This window comes from Colossoma macropomum, unplaced genomic scaffold (assembly GCF_904425465.1).
Source record: "Colossoma macropomum unplaced genomic scaffold, Colossoma_macropomum, whole genome shotgun sequence".
Taxonomy (NCBI): domain Eukaryota; kingdom Metazoa; phylum Chordata; class Actinopteri; order Characiformes; family Serrasalmidae; genus Colossoma; species Colossoma macropomum.
The window spans coordinates 20372366-20389162 of NW_023494785.1; the positions used below are offsets into that span (position 1 = coordinate 20372366).

The following is a 16797-nucleotide window of genomic DNA, read 5'->3' on the forward strand; positions in this document are numbered from 1 at the left end:
CTCTTGACAACATTTATCAACATTTATATAACATTTATCATCCTCACCAATTAATCTACCAGCATTGGACATTTCCTTCAAATCCCGCTAGCATTGTGGAGAGAATAAATCCAGAGAGCCGCAGGCTGTGCGAACATGAGCTGCTGCACTACCGACTGACAGGCTGAACTGCTTTCTCCTTCACCGCTGGCACAAGCGCACCTACAGACCAGCGCAATCGAGCAGCAGATCAACCGATTGACAAAGTCAGCCGTTTGCCACCAGACCTAATGTTCTGTCCAAAACTCCGATAACCCGAATTTTAGAAAGGCACTTTTGCTTTATCTATTGCCTGAGCAGTAATTTTCAAGAAAATAACCACCATGGTTCATTGAAAAACTGAATTTACCAACTCTCCCCTTTAAGGGACATTCCAACCTAAAAGTAGCATTTAATGTTATTTATGGTGTGTATGATTTTGTAGTTCAGTGTTTTCATCCACCTCTCACTACAATACCCAGCACGTTACACAAATGCATGATGCTTAACAAATTCTGACTGCGAGCCACTGATCTGAAGGCTAGTAAATACATCTGTGGTGCTTCCTAGGCATTACTAATATAGCGCTACCTTCCAGTGGTCATCCAATGTTTTGCTTCGTTAAAAGAATAATTCAGTTGAAGAATCAGACAGCTAGCAAAACAAATTTCAAACAACCCTCCCCGAAGTATCCAAATTTATTCAAAATTTACTTTTATCTTCAAGAAACACCATTGGGTGGGGGTTTTTCTAGTCTTCAAGTCAGGAAATCTCACTTTAGAAATTACTGTGGCAGCGCTGCAAGCAGCGAGTAGGCCTGTTCACAGCAGGTGGCCACATTTTTCATGCTGACTGCCAACCAAAATGTAGACATGTAGGCTTTCTGCTTCTATTATATTAGACTCATAGCACCACTTCAAAACCAAAGAAGCAAACTTCAGACACAAAAACTGCTTTGGCCAATCAACTACCTCTATGGTAAAGGGAAAAACTGTGTAAATAAGATTTTTCGGTAAACTATTCGGTTTACAACAAATGACACACACATGACATACACATCTAAATGCTGTACAACTAATCTGAACAGACAGACAATGTCAAACACTCTGGCTTTCAAAAAATACTCATTGTTAGAAAAGCTGAAAAATCATAGTGTTACTTCACAAACACAATTGAAGCAGGCAATCAGATACTGAAACTGCTAAACAGCATTCATACTATCTGCTTTTATCCACCAATCTTCTCTTTGAACATTTTATGGATTGAAGTTTCAAACAGCTTTGGTTTAGATGGTTCATGCATTTATTTTTTTTATACCAAGGCCATTGAGCTCAGCCTTAAGTGAGGTAGCGAGTAGCGAGACTTGTCACGGCAGTGCAAAGTGGTATGCAGACATACTGGTCTGGTTCCTCACAGGAGGTTGAGCAAACAGTGAAGGAAATACCATCATTTTCTTTCATAAGACAGTCAGCCAGTGAAGAAACAGAATGGCGTCTTATTGAGGCCGCCAGGAAACGTTAAAACCGTTACCATAACGTAAATTAAAAACAAATATAGCAAGTTATTTTCACTCTGGCACCACCTCAGGGCATAGTGCGATCTGTTAACATAGTGGAGAGACATACCACATCTCTGACATCAACACAGCAAATAAAAAGTCTTATGTCACTTAGCTACAGTCTGCTTTACAGAGCTTCTTTGAGCAATCAGCAATCATGCTGGTTCAGTCATCTGCTGAGTCACTATAGTCAGAGATGGAAACAGATAGAGTTTACTGGGGGAACCCCACTTGATTGTCTTTTTCTTGTGAAGTGCCTGTTTGTGGAGCATTTTTCACATTGAAGTATACCTTAAATATTCATAAATGTTTATACATTCATAGATTTTTAATAAACCAGTAAATGTGATAAATCTAGCGCATTTCCTACATTAAAACAATAGTGTGAGCTAACAGCTTTATGGTTTGTTCTAAGCTTAATTTTAACTTGACACTTCAAGTCCAACTTCTAAAAACTCCTTCAGCTCTTAAATTCTCCTGCAACTCTATTCTTCCACACTTTTCTTTTCTGTCCTTAAGTCCTTGCTCTCCTTTCCCTGTCCTCCACACATCTCTCCTTTTTGTTTTATTAAAGCTGAAAAAATAAAAAAAAGAAACTCAAAATATGCATGTTGCCACATAAGTACTTTTGTACTTATCACCAATAAATACTGATCTCCACCATAAGCATGGTTAAGTCAACAGGTGCTTCATCAGTCTTCTGTGTGCAACAATAATACAAATGTTTAAAAATGAAAACAGGTTTGTGAGATCTACATGTCACATGGTACTGCATATTACTGTATTGTAGTCCTGTATGTAAATTTACATTAGAATACATTTAGTCATTTAATAGACACTCTGCTCCAGAGCGACTTACAAAACATGTAGACAGTAGAAGCCAAAGCAATGCAAATTACAAACAGATACTGCAATAATCCATAACCTAAGAGACAAGAGCCATAACATAGCTACATCTAGTTAAATAAAGAAATACAAGTGTACACACTGAGGGGAATTAAGCATAATTTTAAACAAAAAAGTAAAACACAGAGGTAAAGTTCAAAGGATAGAAGAGAAATGACAGAGTGATTCAGAAATGAAGTACAACTGAGTGCAAGTGTTTTAAAGCCTTTTTAAAGTTTAAAGAACCTCCACATAATGTAAATGTTTGAGGAAGAACCCCTAAAGAAGAACCTTTACATTATGTGAAGGTTCTTTAAACCCTTAAAAGGTTCTTCACACTCAGACATCTCATTTACAAAACTGACCCTTTAGAAAATCATGAGTGGTTCTTCTATGGCATTGCTCAAAGAACCATTCACTCAGCAGAGGAGTGACATGAGAGAACTTCAGGAGGCTATTGACTACACAGGCCACAGCATTCTGAATGCTCTATAAAAGAGAAACAGCATATGATAGAATGCTAACAAGGAGGAAAGTGTAATAGTGAAGTCCAGAGATTAACAGAGCTTGAGGAAGGTTAATTTTTTTGTTGTAGTGAAGTTGTAAAGGAGTCAATAGTGATCGAGAGGACCACTGTAGGGGAGTGTTTCACAGGTAGGTAAACGAGTTTTGTCTTGTCCAGATTCAACTTCAGATGGTGGGTCTTCACCCATTAAGAGAAAGTCAGTCAGATATCCTGTGAGATGTCTGAGGTGGATGGTAAAACCAAGAAGTACAGCTTGGTTTCATCAGCGTTGGTGTACAAGGAAAACAGACTCCTGGGGAACCCCAGTAGTGAGTCTATGCAATGCAGACTAAGAACCATTCCAATTTACCTATTAGGACTGATTGTAAAGGTAAGAACAAGAGCAATTTTGTTGAAACTGTTCAAGTAAGTTTCTTGCGGTTCATGGTGTCAAAGGCAGCTGACAAGTCAAAGAGGATGAGGACTGAAGACATGCAGGTCTCCCTGCCTTTGTGGAAAGGTTTAGTGAGTGACAAGGGGGCAGTTTCTGTTGATTGTCCTGGTTTGTTTCCAGCTCAGTTGGTGTCAAGATGTCAAGATGTTTGTTCCCCTCAAGATGGGAAGATAGATAATGTGCCAGAAAGGCACGTTTAAAAACAAAAACAAAAAAAACAGCTTATTGCGTTGATAGTTCTCAACATTCGTAGGTTCTAAGGTAGGCAGATTTGAAAGTAGAAGGAACCTGATCAGAAATCAATGATAAGTTAATCAGTGAGGTCAGAATGTTTAATGTCAGTGTTCCTAGCACCCTATTCACCCTGCTACTGGAAGTTAAATGGTCTCCAGTCCCATGAGAACATATCTTTACTAGAGGGATCCATCAAGAAGTCAAGTACTCGGATGTTCTTTAGTACTTGCAGATACAGAGTCTGATCCCATAATAAATACCAACTTAGAATTAACAATTTCGAATAAAGGTGTTTCAAAGCAATACGCTGAGCATACGAGTCCCGAGCAGAAACACTGAGAAACTGAGCTACTGCAGCTCAGCTAACAATAATGTGCGCCAATATATACACAGTAGGACAAAATGGTCTCTCTACAGCTTATTTTACAAAGACAGTTCAAATTTAATAAAAATGAACATTTATGGTAGGGTTGAGCCGGGAGATAATGCCATGGTCCATCGTCACGTCAGTGGCTGACAGACGATGCTGGCTCAACATTGTGATGCCACAACTGCCATTATTTAATGAAAAACTTCTGAAACAATCTGTGCTACGCAGTCTTTTTTCAGTAGGTTTAGGCTTGAAGCAACAGTCCTATCTAGAAATCAGCCAAGAATAAACAAATGCATGTACTTCTAACATACTGCTCTTTATCATTCTTGTAGCAAATGGACGACACAAGACAAACTCTGTGATATCTGTAGAGCTGTAGATTTCCAGGATGTAGAAATGGCCGTCGTGTGCAAGCTGCAGAGTCAACCCCCACCATGCCCCCTGACCCAAATCGCAATGTGTCTCGGCAGACATTATCATATCCCTGTTAGGCAGACATTGCTGAACCCTAGTTTATACATCACATTCTACTTAGTCAAATGGAGTAAAGTACGCATACTAAGGTAGGATGGTAAATGGTAAAATGTCTCACTTTCAACATCTGATATTTGTTCTATGTTCTACTGTGAATAAAATATGGGTCTAAGACATTTGCAAATGATTGCCTTCTGTTTTTATTTACATTCATTTACATTTTACACAGTGTCCCAACTATTTTGGAATTGGGGTTGTATTTGACAGTTATAATTTTAGCCACATTTTTACCACAAAAAGAGCAACAGTTCAGAAATGTGTTGGTGGATTGCTTGAACATATAAGCAATTTAGTTTTTTATCAAATCTAATTAGTAAGCATGAAAAGACCATTTTCAGGAAAAGGAAAACACTTGCCTCTTTTTACAATCTTGCCAGTTGATGCAGCAGTAGATGGTAACGATCCAGGCCCTTTGGCACTTTTCCGGTATTTAGTAAGCCAGTCAAATTTTGGTGACTTTGGGTACTGCTCACAGACATCTAAAAACAAGGAAGTAGAAAAAATGTCAATCAAAGGGAAAATCAAAGGGGATTTACATTCAGATTTTACATTCAAAACAAGCGTTTACTAGCAATGACATCGGTACACGTTTTGCTTGAGCCTTTGGAAAGAAATTATCATTTCAATTGCAGGACTTATGATCATAAAGGGCCAGTTAAACTAAATAAGCATACAGCTGTATTCCTGTTCTTCAAAATGAGACCTGAAATGCAGTCTCATGGGAGCACTGAAGTCTTAAGGTTTTTAGTCACAAAAAAACAGTCAAATTTTAAAAAATGTAAAAAGTCACCAACTGGTGCATTGTCCAGATTTCAAATATACATCTAAACTCACAATCTGATTCATCTATGCACGTATAATATATAGATAACTAATATTCCAACTGAATTTCATAGCCACAAAATGAGCATTGTAACTATGCACAGACTGTGACAAATAATTAATGCATCAAGATCAATTATCTGCTTATTGACAAGAAGTTGTTTTTAAAGATAAATAGAACAAATAGCTCCTTTAAATGAGAATCCTGCAATAGGTGCTGTCTGGTGATAATATTAATGCCACATCTGGGGAAGGAGGGGAAAACACTGCTACTATAGCAAGCACTTCAAGTAACAATTTAGGAAAGAAAGAGAAAGAAATCAGAAATCCATTTCTGTAAACATCACAGTTTCTTCTTAGTATTAGGATGTCAGAAACTTAAGCGCATAAAGAAACTCTTTCTCTCTCACACAGCAAGAGATGGACTTCCTGTTCTAGAAAAATGGTGTTTAACCACAAGCCTCTAACAAAAACTTCATTGCTACTACTTACCTTGCAAGTTTTTCATATTCTTTCTGGCAACAAAAATGTCTGCACAGTCACTCAGACTCTCCATTACTGTCACTGTGAGTTTGTTATCATACTGCAGCTTACCGCACCACAAAACCTTGCGAAGCACTAATTAGAAAATACAGGATATCCTCTTCGACTGAAAAGAACTTGCTATATGTGAAGCATTTAATGTAAACAATCAGCTAACTCAAAACAAGTAAAAAAGAGCATCCCCATGTCCACTACAGGCAACAAGAAACTTAATTTTGACAACTCGGTTGCTCTTAGTTGGAGTAGAGTTACAAACCAATCTCCACCCCCTCGTTCCTTATTCTCTCACCCCCCGACTAGTGTTTGACTCTTTCTCTTCTTTTTGGTCTTAGCACATCAGGGCCACATTTGGCTTCCTTCTGAGAGGTCTGTTCACTGAGAGAATGAGTGGTGTTTTCTCTTTGAGTCTGTTGCAGTTTCATAAAGAGAACATAAAGCTATACTAACCAAGTCAAAATGTCACTAAACTTAAGTTTATGTATTGTAGCCTACATACAGTAAGAAAAACTAACATACAACCAAGTCCTTACAGATAGGTGACTAAGAAAGATAACATTTCCTCCATCTTCCAGTGTTGTGCATTTGTAAGTGTACAAAATAGAACTGTAAAAAAAACGTACAAAATGTGACAATTTTCCTCTGCATCTTTACACAGCAGAATCAATACACTTTATTCAACTTTATTATGTAGTCATCCAGGACTAGTGTCGGGCACCACAGATTTAAACTTAAACAAAGTTAAGAATATTACTGTGAAGTAAATATTAGGCCTATTAGAAGGCTTTGCAAATTGTATATTTTGAATGAAAAATAACTGCGCTCAAAGTCCAGCAAACACCACAGCTGGCTCTACCAAGCAGTTGAGAATGGTTTAACCTTAAAAAGCTTAGCAGTCTGTCCAAGGAGACATATAAAACACACTGATCACTGATAAACAAAAGAGGATAAAGGCTTACCGCACCATGCTCTGTTGACCTCACTGAGGAAAAGACGAGTGTGGGACCCAAAAGGTAATTTGAACTTTATCTCCTCATTTAGGAATGTCACCCTCACTCGAGTGTCTGCACCTAAAACAGGAAAAAGAAATACAATGACGCATTATGTCCTTTATAAGTGATCAGACTCGTTTGGGTTTTGTTCCATTAAAGCAACAAAAAAACACTGTAAAAAACTGTTTTTTCTAAAATACAATAACATACTCACCAACTACAGCAAGCTCTTCTGGGGAGGACACTGGAAAGAAAACAGAGAAGCAAAACACTAGACTGTGCTGTGCTCTTACACAACCACACCAGTCAAAGGCATATTTCAGTTCTTCAGTTCACTGATGAAAAGTGACACCCTACAATAATGATTCCTACAGCTGTATAGTTTATAAATTGGACATTCATTTTCAGTTAATTTCTTTCCACACCTTTGATGCTGGCAATCAGTACAATAAGTCAACTAGAAGATGTGCTACAGAACAAGAGCCTGTAATCTCAGATCAGCCACTGAACAGATGCTAAATGTTTTCTTCAATTAAGAATCAAACTTGCGCTATTTGAAGAATCCAAACTGCACTATTTGAGGATGACATCCAACTCTATACATATCATGTCATATACAAAAGTTTGAACACTCCTGGTAAAATGACATTGAATTTACTTACTGAGTTTAACATACTGGGGAAAATGTGCCATAACTTTTAAGACAGGGTTTATGTTTGTTTTTTTTGGAGGAGCAAGTGAGCCGTAATTGTGCATTAATGGGTGCAGAAGTGTATTCTCCTTAGAGAATATGTGCTTACTTTTGGTCAAGCCAAGACAAGGGGTGTGCAAACTTTTGCATGACCTTATGTATGCAGTGTTTTCCACACATTTAGGTGACTTCCCCCCCAACCCAGGTATACTGACAGCCACCCAAGTGCACTTTGTCCCATTTTAACATTTTCCAAAATATTTCATATTGTTAAATATTCACATAACACAAGACACAACATAAGCTGTTCAGTTAAAAAAAAAAATACATTACTACATTACAAGAAAATACAAGATAATAAGAAAAGCAACAGCCATATAAGAGGACTTTTAACATCCTGTTCAGGCTTACCTTCAACAACAGAAAAGTCATATGAAATGGGAATTATTTTTTGCAGTGTTACATCACTACCAGTGATTGCCATTCTTCTGTGTGTAAACATGAATAACCTGAAAAATAAAGGAAACAGGGAATACATTATATCTAGTGGACACTAAACACCAGAAGTATTTATTATGGGAGAAGCCATCAACGCTTGTGAGCTTCGGTTATGGTCTGTATCATACTGATGTAGTGTGCGTCCCTTCTTCAAACATTAAAATGAACTAGAACTGGGGAGTTCATTACAAGCATACTAAAGCATATGTTTATCCCAGAGATGCACTACTACTGACATCAATGTTGGTATTGAGCTGATAGTGGATGGTTATGTACTCAGCAAACTGGAATTATATGCAAAAGGCCAATAAGGAATTATAATGCACTGAAAACTCACAAAAAACATTCAGTGTGTCTACTTCATTCACCCAGGCACAAAGCAGAGATAAAGAATAAGTGAACAGCTAAACATGACTGCCAGTTTCGCTTGCAGACAAATCAAAGATCCGGTGCTCTGGATATTATATAGTACGTTATTTTATACAGGGGTGTAACAATTCATCATGACATTGTGAGACCACATTGCAAAACTGTGCATTATGGAGGATGGATTTTCCATTACTTATTTATCTGATGTAACTGCACTGTTTGAATGCCAAAGTCTGCAAATAATCAGCACAATCTCACTGCAGCATGTTCACCTCACGCCACCTTGCTCTGATCTCATTAGTTAAGTGTGCAACAGTCATCATTTTGCTTCACTCAAATGTTGCTCATACAAATATCATGGGAATAACCAGACTGAACCCAGTATTGTAAATCAAATCGACCTGTTCGCTGAATGTATAATCACACCCGTTACGATGCACTGTGAACCTGGAGAATACACTGTCTGTGAGAAAGTTTGTGAATCTTTTGTAATTGTCTAGATTTCCGTATTAATGGCTCCAAAAATGTGATCTTCATCTTTAAAGTCATAATAATAGAGAACAACAGTCTTATTTAATCAATGCTCAATACTTCACAACTGTATATTTTTCAGGTTCATAACCCACCATTAGCTTGTACCATGTTCAATAATTAACGTATGCATCTAGTATTAACATTTAAGCCTTTTAAAAATCCTTATTAACTGTCCATAATGAGAAAGTGCAGTTAACAACTGTAAATGCCTTACGCATGTTCCTTGATATGCTCCACCAGACCCAGGAGTCTGCTCTCAGTCCCATTATCCAGCAGCAGGAGACACTGGACAGCATGTTTAAGGTGGTCAGTTAAAGATGTCTACACGTTTATAATGGCACTGTGCTTACAGAAGAAAGCATTTCTGGATGTCAGCAAGCTCTTATATGCTGACACTGAACTAAAATGTTGTTGTTAATTATGTGTAAGAGAGACCCCATGTGGAGACATCTTGTAAGACATTGTCTGCCATTGGCAGTGAACTCTGACCATCCTAGTGGGCAAATTCACAGACATATAACACGTTTATCAGCTTCTTCTGGTTTAAGAATAACTGTGGCAACATGCATATTATGAAATGTGTACAACATTTAACACCGTATTATTACCGACTTTACATGTGTGGTATCTTAAAGAAATTCCACCAATTTTTCAAAATTTCTGAATAATTCAGTCATTGAAATGTAAGCACAGTCATTTAAAGTGGTTTGACGTAAAAAGGTTCATTCCCGAGAAACTTAACGACTCACATTCCTTTACAGTGGTGGAGATGGGAACCAGGGGTGACAATGTCTTCAACGCAAATAAAGCTAGCTATTTTATTTTCTATCCAAAACCACCAGCGAACTTACACGTGCCTCTTGAGTTTCATATATAATGTTAATAAAGGTGAAACAGTGAATAAATCTGACAATAATAATGTTTTCTTTGGGGACTGTTTTGCCTTACAACACCCTGCATGTACTCATCCGCCCTAAATAGATTACAATAAATGGATTCAAATACGTTTTAAGCCAAAACTTCATCACAAAACTGTGTGGAAGCTTTCAGAGGCGTTAAACTCTTCATACGTCTGGTTCCTATCACCACCTCTGTGAATAATTCTTACTCGTCAAGTTTCTCTAAAACGGAGCATTTTACACCAAAAAAAAACTGTGCACGACTTTCTTTACATCCGAACCATTTAATTATGTAATTTTTCTGAAAAATCAGTGGAGTTTCCTTTTAACCTCTGAGGCAGTCAGGTCCTCGGCCTGTGAGTTGCTGCTGATGTGGAACATTTCTGCTGAAGTCGCTTAAAGAGTTGTTAACAGTTAGCTAGTTGGCTAACGACAGACAGAGAAATACACGGCACGAAAGGAAGTTTCTCTGCCGCAGACAACTGACTGCATTAGAAGTAGGATACTATGAGGCAGTTTTCTCCGTCGTCCAAAGTCTCTTGAATCGCCACAGACTGATCCATTTCGGGCGAGCACTCCGGGACGGGACCGTTAGTTAACTTAGCTTAACGTGACTAGCGTGTCAAGAAGAAGAGGAAACAAAACTTGGCTAGGGAGCCACGGGAAGACGACAGATTCTCTTCTCCGAAGCCTGCAGTAACTTTACACATTCCGCCTGCGCAGTACAAGTTTAAAACTTGCTAAATTTAGTCTCATTCCCCAGTCAAGCACGACTTCCATTTTTCCAGCTGTGCTCTGTGTGCTCCTCCGTGGCACTGGCTACTTACGTCACGCAAACTGGGAGTGTTTTCCCTTTTATCTAATGGTACTGATTTGTGAGTTACTCACAGAGTCATGTGTAAAATTAATTAACTAATTAATGACGAAATAAAATTCTACTTTTGCCATGGTATTAAAAAGGTGCCGTAGCGTAGAAGTAACTGAAAACGTAGAAAACATGCAATGCGCAATCACTGGATGTTTATTGTTGCTTGGGGGGGGTGCACTTCAGCAGTGGCATACGAGGAGGGTAGACACATCCAACACACTGTAACCCACCCTCCACGGTTACAGCTACTCTAATTAACTACAAACCAACCCACCCAGCGACAACAGCAATCACTAAAACAGACCTTTCTAACCAGGGGTATGCCATGCTCCGAGAGTCACTTTGCATGGCCACATCCCCTAAGCTCCGGAGCCTGTGGTGGACGCCACACATCCCTCCCCCCACCGTCCCTGGGGCACGCGGAGTACCCGGCCTACACAAGTGCCGTGAGGTGCCCACAGGCTTCCTTGGGGTTGTGTCCTTGGTACAGCATCTCCTTGATGTACCCCGCTCCAGGTAAGCTGTCATCTAGCGGGCAGCCGACCGCCAGCTCCATGAGCTCCATCGGTGTGCGGGAGTGGAGAGACTGAGTGCTGCATCCTCATTCTGGGTTGGAGACACAACTCCTCGCAACTCCCAGCAGAAGTCCAAGCCCTGTTTACTTCACCATCTTCCCCATCAAGCCGCCTCGCTCTCGACTGGCTGGACCCATCAGGGAGGGTGCAGGCGTAGCGCTCAATACACCCGAGGCCTCTTCGCCATCTGCCTGTTGATGCACTGCTCGACTTTTTCCAGATGGACCATCTCCCACTCCTGACACCACTGTAGCATAGGCGTAGTACAAGACGCAGAAACATTCCGCATATGCACAATGCTTTTTTATTTTGAGCAGGCACTTCAACAGCATCAAGAAATGCCCAGGCCAGCCCTACCCCACAATGAACCACAAGGACAGGGTAACACGGAAGGACACAACATCTGAGAAGGTTAGACACACCAACACACTGTAACCCACCTTCTTTGGTTACAATTACTCTTATTAAAAACAAATTTATCCACTCAGGGACTAAAACAACAGCAGTCACAACAAACTGACCTTTTTAACCACTTGCATGGCCACACCCCCTAAGCTCCGCAGAGCCTTCTGAACGCTAAAGTGCTTACAATCCGCCATAGTGAGGGCATTTATCTCATTGTAATCAACATTCATTGAAATGTATTAAATACCAAATTTATTTTTGTGAGATACTGAAAAATATAAGCTCATTAAACCTATATAAGATATTTAATAAGTATCATGATTTTTAGTTTTTTTGTTTTTAGCAAACCAGTTGGAGCAAATAAAATATTACAGCATAACAGTAGTGCCCCATTTAAAGAGTTTTATCCTGTCTTTAATCAAATTAAATGCAGTATTCAATTGCACTTTCTATTTAAAAAAAAGTGAAAATGACTTTTTTATTGACAAAAAGTGCAACTGTGCTGCATTTAAGAGCCTACCTGTCTGAGACGGTAAAATACAGTGAATATTTCTGCTATGGTAGAATTAGAGTAGATAAACAAGATTGTAAATGTTAGTTAGTAAAGTCTAAATGATGTATTACAGCATACAGCCTAGGCACTATGCATTAAGGCCCCACATTCTATATACCCACTTAGTAATCAGTGATAATGCTGTGGGGAAAAAAGTGTTTAGCATTATATAAAAATTAAACATACAAACAAAAACAAATGTTATCAATAATTATTTAATTTGTACAATAAACTGTAGACATGTTTGTACAATCTTACAGTGATGATAACGTGCAAAAATAAAGCTTTTTGGTTTTTGAATTTAAGCTAAAAATCCTTTGCTACAGTCTTTGCCTTTGTTTCAAATATTGTTTTGATGACAAATGTCTAGTATTATAGCTTCAAAGTGCATGTTCCCTTTTTTGTTTGGTTGTCAGTCCTGTGTAGAAATGGCATTTTCAGTATACTTTCAGGCAGCCTTAACCCTTAGGAACGCATGGCTATTAACACCCGATTGGAAGCCAGGTGTGTTCTGATTATTCTTTAGGTTTTGATTGTCTGCTTTTGAAGAAATAACGAAGGATTTCATCGAACTAATTGTCTCCACAACTTCCAAACATCTGTAAACAGCAGACAACAATCAAAAAGGAAGGTCCAAACTGAAGGAAACCATTTGCTACAAAAACAAGCTTCGCTGCAATATGGCCATGTCAAACAGTAAGCATGCGAAAACTAAATCATTCAGCATATATCTGTATGTAACAGGAGGAAATTTGCCAGGCTAGGCCATGGCTCACGCTGCACTGTTTATAGCTTAATGTACGGATTATATATGTTAAACTCTGTGCAGTTAAATCATAGACATTTTCTCATTGTATGTTCTCTCTTTATATAGATTTCTATAGACAGAGTGTATATAAGCTTTATTTGACATGCACTTACATGCACATCACATACTCACAAAAACAGAAAAAGTGATGCATTGATATATATATACATACATATACACACACATATGTGTATGTATATATATATATATATATATATATATATATATATATATGTAACACAATTTTGTGTTGTAGTTACTTTGTGCTAATGTGATGTATTCATGTCATTACTTCAGTGCATCACTTTATTCAATGCACACACACATACATACACCCATACACACATGCATACATAGTTTTTTTAAAGTCTTCCTGCAGTGTTCTACAGCCGATTCTGAGGCTTGATGGGTACATGAGGCCTGTTATGCTGAACTAGCCATGCTTATTATCCAAAGGAACAATGAACAGGCCATCAGCAGCATCGGAGAGAACAGCCCTCTGGTGGCAGAGCTGGGCATGTTCACTGCACCGGTCAGCTTCAGGCAGGAGGCCGCGGTAGTAGCATTACAGCACTCTAAGAAGCAGGTAGACGTTGTAGATGAGCAAGCAGTCTCTTTGCTGCAGTCCTCACTGCAACCTCCTGTCCAGGTCACCACCGTTCCACTTGTCGCCTTTTTTAGCTGAGAGAAAGAAAAAACAGGGTAGATTTTCCTCTGTAAAATGTTGCTGTACTATTACAGTGGATGAGAAGTTTAGTGAGAAAGTATCCTGTCAATAAAGCTACTTGAGTATCGAGTTCCCTATAGATCTGCAGTGGAACAGTACATCCAGCATCTATCAGCATAGGAACAGATGTTTGTTAGGCACTAATCTTCTCTGTTATGTTCAAAATGAGAAGTGTGAGCAGCAGCAAAGCAATCCAGCTGTTGAACCAACATAACAGAATGGAATGAAATGTGAAAGGCTAAATTGGAACTAAGTAAAAGACAGATTCAACAGCCCACATCACTGTAGCCACACCCATTCACACTGAACTTCTGAGGTATGTTTCAGCTCTGAATTACTTTTTGAATGAGACACAATATTGGGCAGCAAATCAGAACAGAGCTCATTTACATATATCAGTCTTAAAGATATGGAAAAAAACAGTCTGTTTATTCTAAGGGATACATTGATGCTGGAGATAATCATGTAAAAAATGAATTATAACTGTATTGGTCAATGAAATAAAAGAAAAGAAAAATGTTTATTTTTATACATCTATGTGGCCTTTAAGTACATATAACTGAGTAAATGGGACTTGCTAGTACCCACCGCTGGCTAGCAATATGTCACAGTAGATCAGGGGTGGGGAAATCCAGTCCTGGAAGGCCAGATACCTGCACAGTTTGGTGATTTTCCTATTCAAGATCACCTGATACAACTCATTAGCTAGTTACCCGGTTTAATTGGTGTTCTACAGCAGGGAATTCACTAAACTGTGCTGGATTCCTGACCTCGGTTCCCCACCCCTGCAGTAGACGGTATACAATTATCATTCTAGTTACCTCAAAGCTATATCTTTTCTTCATTACTACTGTAGTAGAGTTTACATAGATCTTGCTGTACAACGCCGTGCAAACCTCACCCTCACAAACCCGACCCCACTGATGCTGTTGTTGCATAAACTAAACTAATCAAATTAATCATTTGAACTAATCAATCATTTAAACTAATCAAATCAATCAATCACCCATTACAGAACTGACTCTCTGTGTGTTTTTCCTTTCTTTCTTTCCTTTGCCAAGTTGAACAGCTGCCCATCCTGTGCGTCTGATGCTGCTGCCTCTTCTGCCTTGATTGGGTGCCACTGCTCGCCAGCCCTCTGGACTGGCTTGACCACCATCAAGCTCCATGCTGTACTACGCCGTGCAAACCTCACCCTCACAACCTGACCCCACTGATGCTGATGCTGCTGCATGAACTAAACTAATCAAATTAATCATTGCTCCACCTGTTTTCCCTGTTTTTGTACTAACAATGTTTACTATCTGGTGTCAACCAGAGGAGGATGGGTTCCCTTTCTGAGTCTTGGTTCCTCTCAAGGTTTCTTCCTGTTTCCTAGGGAGTTTTTCCTTGCCACTGTCACCACTGGCTTGCTCATGGGACCCGGATTTCTTTCTGTAATGCTGATTTCCTTGTAAAGCTGCTTTGTGACAACACCTGTTGTAAAAAGCGCTATATAAATAAACTTTACTTACTTACTTACTAAGTGTGATTTCTTACCATACAGTAGTTCTGAGTAGGAGAACACAGCACCACATTTGTATTGCCTTGATAACAGGTGTCCCCATTGCAGCTGATCTTATGACACTTCTTGCCCTGTTGACAGTAAAGATACAAACATAAAAAAGTAGTGAGTGTAGCCCATATATTTAATGAATACCCATATTCTGTAGCATCTTGCTATACTTTTAACCCATTTTTAGGCCTTTTCAGTCTTATCCATTTGAGTATAATGCTTCCTTCAAACATTTAACTGCCTTTTTTCCTTTTTTAAGATGCATTTTAGTTGTTGCATATAGCGAGGTAAACCGCTTTTTGTTCATTCTTACATTGGTTGGAGCAGTGGTGGTTACAGCTGTGGTGGCCTTAGTAGTAGTGTTTGTAGTGGTGGACTGTGTTGTAGAAGTCACTGATTAAAGGAAAAAGAGACCAGAACTGATAGCTTAGAGCAAGTCTACAGTACACAACCACCATGCACTAAAGGAATGTTCAAAATAAACCACTGGGACATCAGATACACATTTATGAAACATCCTGGCATGAGCAGAACAAGAAAAAAAGTGGGATTAGCAGTACTTGACATCATGGTGGAGTTCAGGAGGTTAGCGATTATGGCGTGGTGGCAGGTCTCCGAGCTACAACAGTTGACAGAGCAGTTGATCTGAGATGCATTGGTACAGAGAGTGGGGCAGGCTGTAGCGCAGTCAATCAAATACCTCATGGTGTCATCTCTCCTCAACTTAAACATCAAAGAATATTAGTCACCGCATTTCAAAATAAATTCACAGTTTTTGGTATGGTATGAAATTGCCATGAAACTCATAATAAACATGTACAAGTGAATACTTAATTAAAATATAGATACATTCTTATACCTCACAGTATTTGGCACTAGCTGGGCAGAGGGTGGCGTTGGTGTTCATGAATGTGTGGTGGCATGTCGTATGGTTACAGGTGAGAATTCGACAATAAAGCTGTGAAAATTCAGATGAAAAACTAAATCAACACCCACATTTCTGAACTTACTGCTGATTGTTCAGGCCCAAAGCCAACAGGTTGCTTATACTCACCATGGACGTGTTTGTACTGTTTGAACCTGCAAACCAGAGGAATATTTTATCGGGTAAACATCAACTTTATATACTTACTTTATATCTTTATATACTTTTGTCTGGTAGTGTTTTTTATACATTTACCCCTTTGTTTTAAACTTGTGAATAATCAGATTTCCACTGTACTGTTTCCTCTCTGTAATCCATTACCTGAGCTTAGAGCTGTCACATTTGTAGTCACGGTGATGGTGACATTATCGGTCATGGTGACATTGTCGGTCATGGTGACACTGGTGGTCATGGTGGTCATGGACGTTGTGCTGACAGTATTCGGTGAAGTGGAGCTTGAAATCTGACCGGAAAG

General features: G+C 39.0%; 2 protein-coding genes across 6 annotated transcripts in view; both read right to left on the minus strand.

Moving 5' to 3' along the window:
• inpp5b (inositol polyphosphate-5-phosphatase B) overlaps window positions 1-10742 on the minus strand; it is a 28294-nt gene extending 17552 nt beyond the window's left edge. For 2 of the 5 annotated variants that reach the window (XM_036586622.1, XM_036586631.1), the window contains exons 1-6: window positions 10413-10742; window positions 9222-9301; window positions 8018-8115; window positions 7130-7159; window positions 6883-6993; window positions 4918-5040 (exon numbers count right to left, since the gene is read on the minus strand). In XM_036586622.1, the coding sequence (XP_036442515.1) occupies window positions 4918-5040; window positions 6883-6993; window positions 7130-7159; window positions 8018-8115; window positions 9222-9301; window positions 10413-10469 (499 nt within the window). In that variant the 5' untranslated portion in view covers window positions 10470-10742. Of the gene's footprint in view, window positions 1-47; window positions 209-4917; window positions 5041-5875; window positions 6219-6882; window positions 6994-7129; window positions 7160-8017; window positions 8116-9221; window positions 9302-10412 lie in introns of those variants that run through there. The other 3 variants (XM_036586639.1, XM_036586656.1, XM_036586647.1) reach the window with 3 other exon arrangements.
• A 2753-nt stretch (window positions 10743-13495) lies between these two features.
• Window positions 13496-16783, minus strand: LOC118813729. Its single transcript, XM_036579229.1, has 7 exons — window positions 16644-16783; window positions 16452-16477; window positions 16257-16355; window positions 15958-16120; window positions 15711-15790; window positions 15382-15477; window positions 13496-13796 (listed from the first exon to the last, which is right to left on the minus strand). Exons 1-7 carry the CDS (start codon window positions 16741-16743, stop codon window positions 13539-13541), a joined length of 822 nt encoding a protein of 273 aa, XP_036435122.1. The 5' UTR covers window positions 16744-16783; the 3' UTR covers window positions 13496-13538.
• Window positions 16784-16797: the final 14 nt, after the last annotated feature.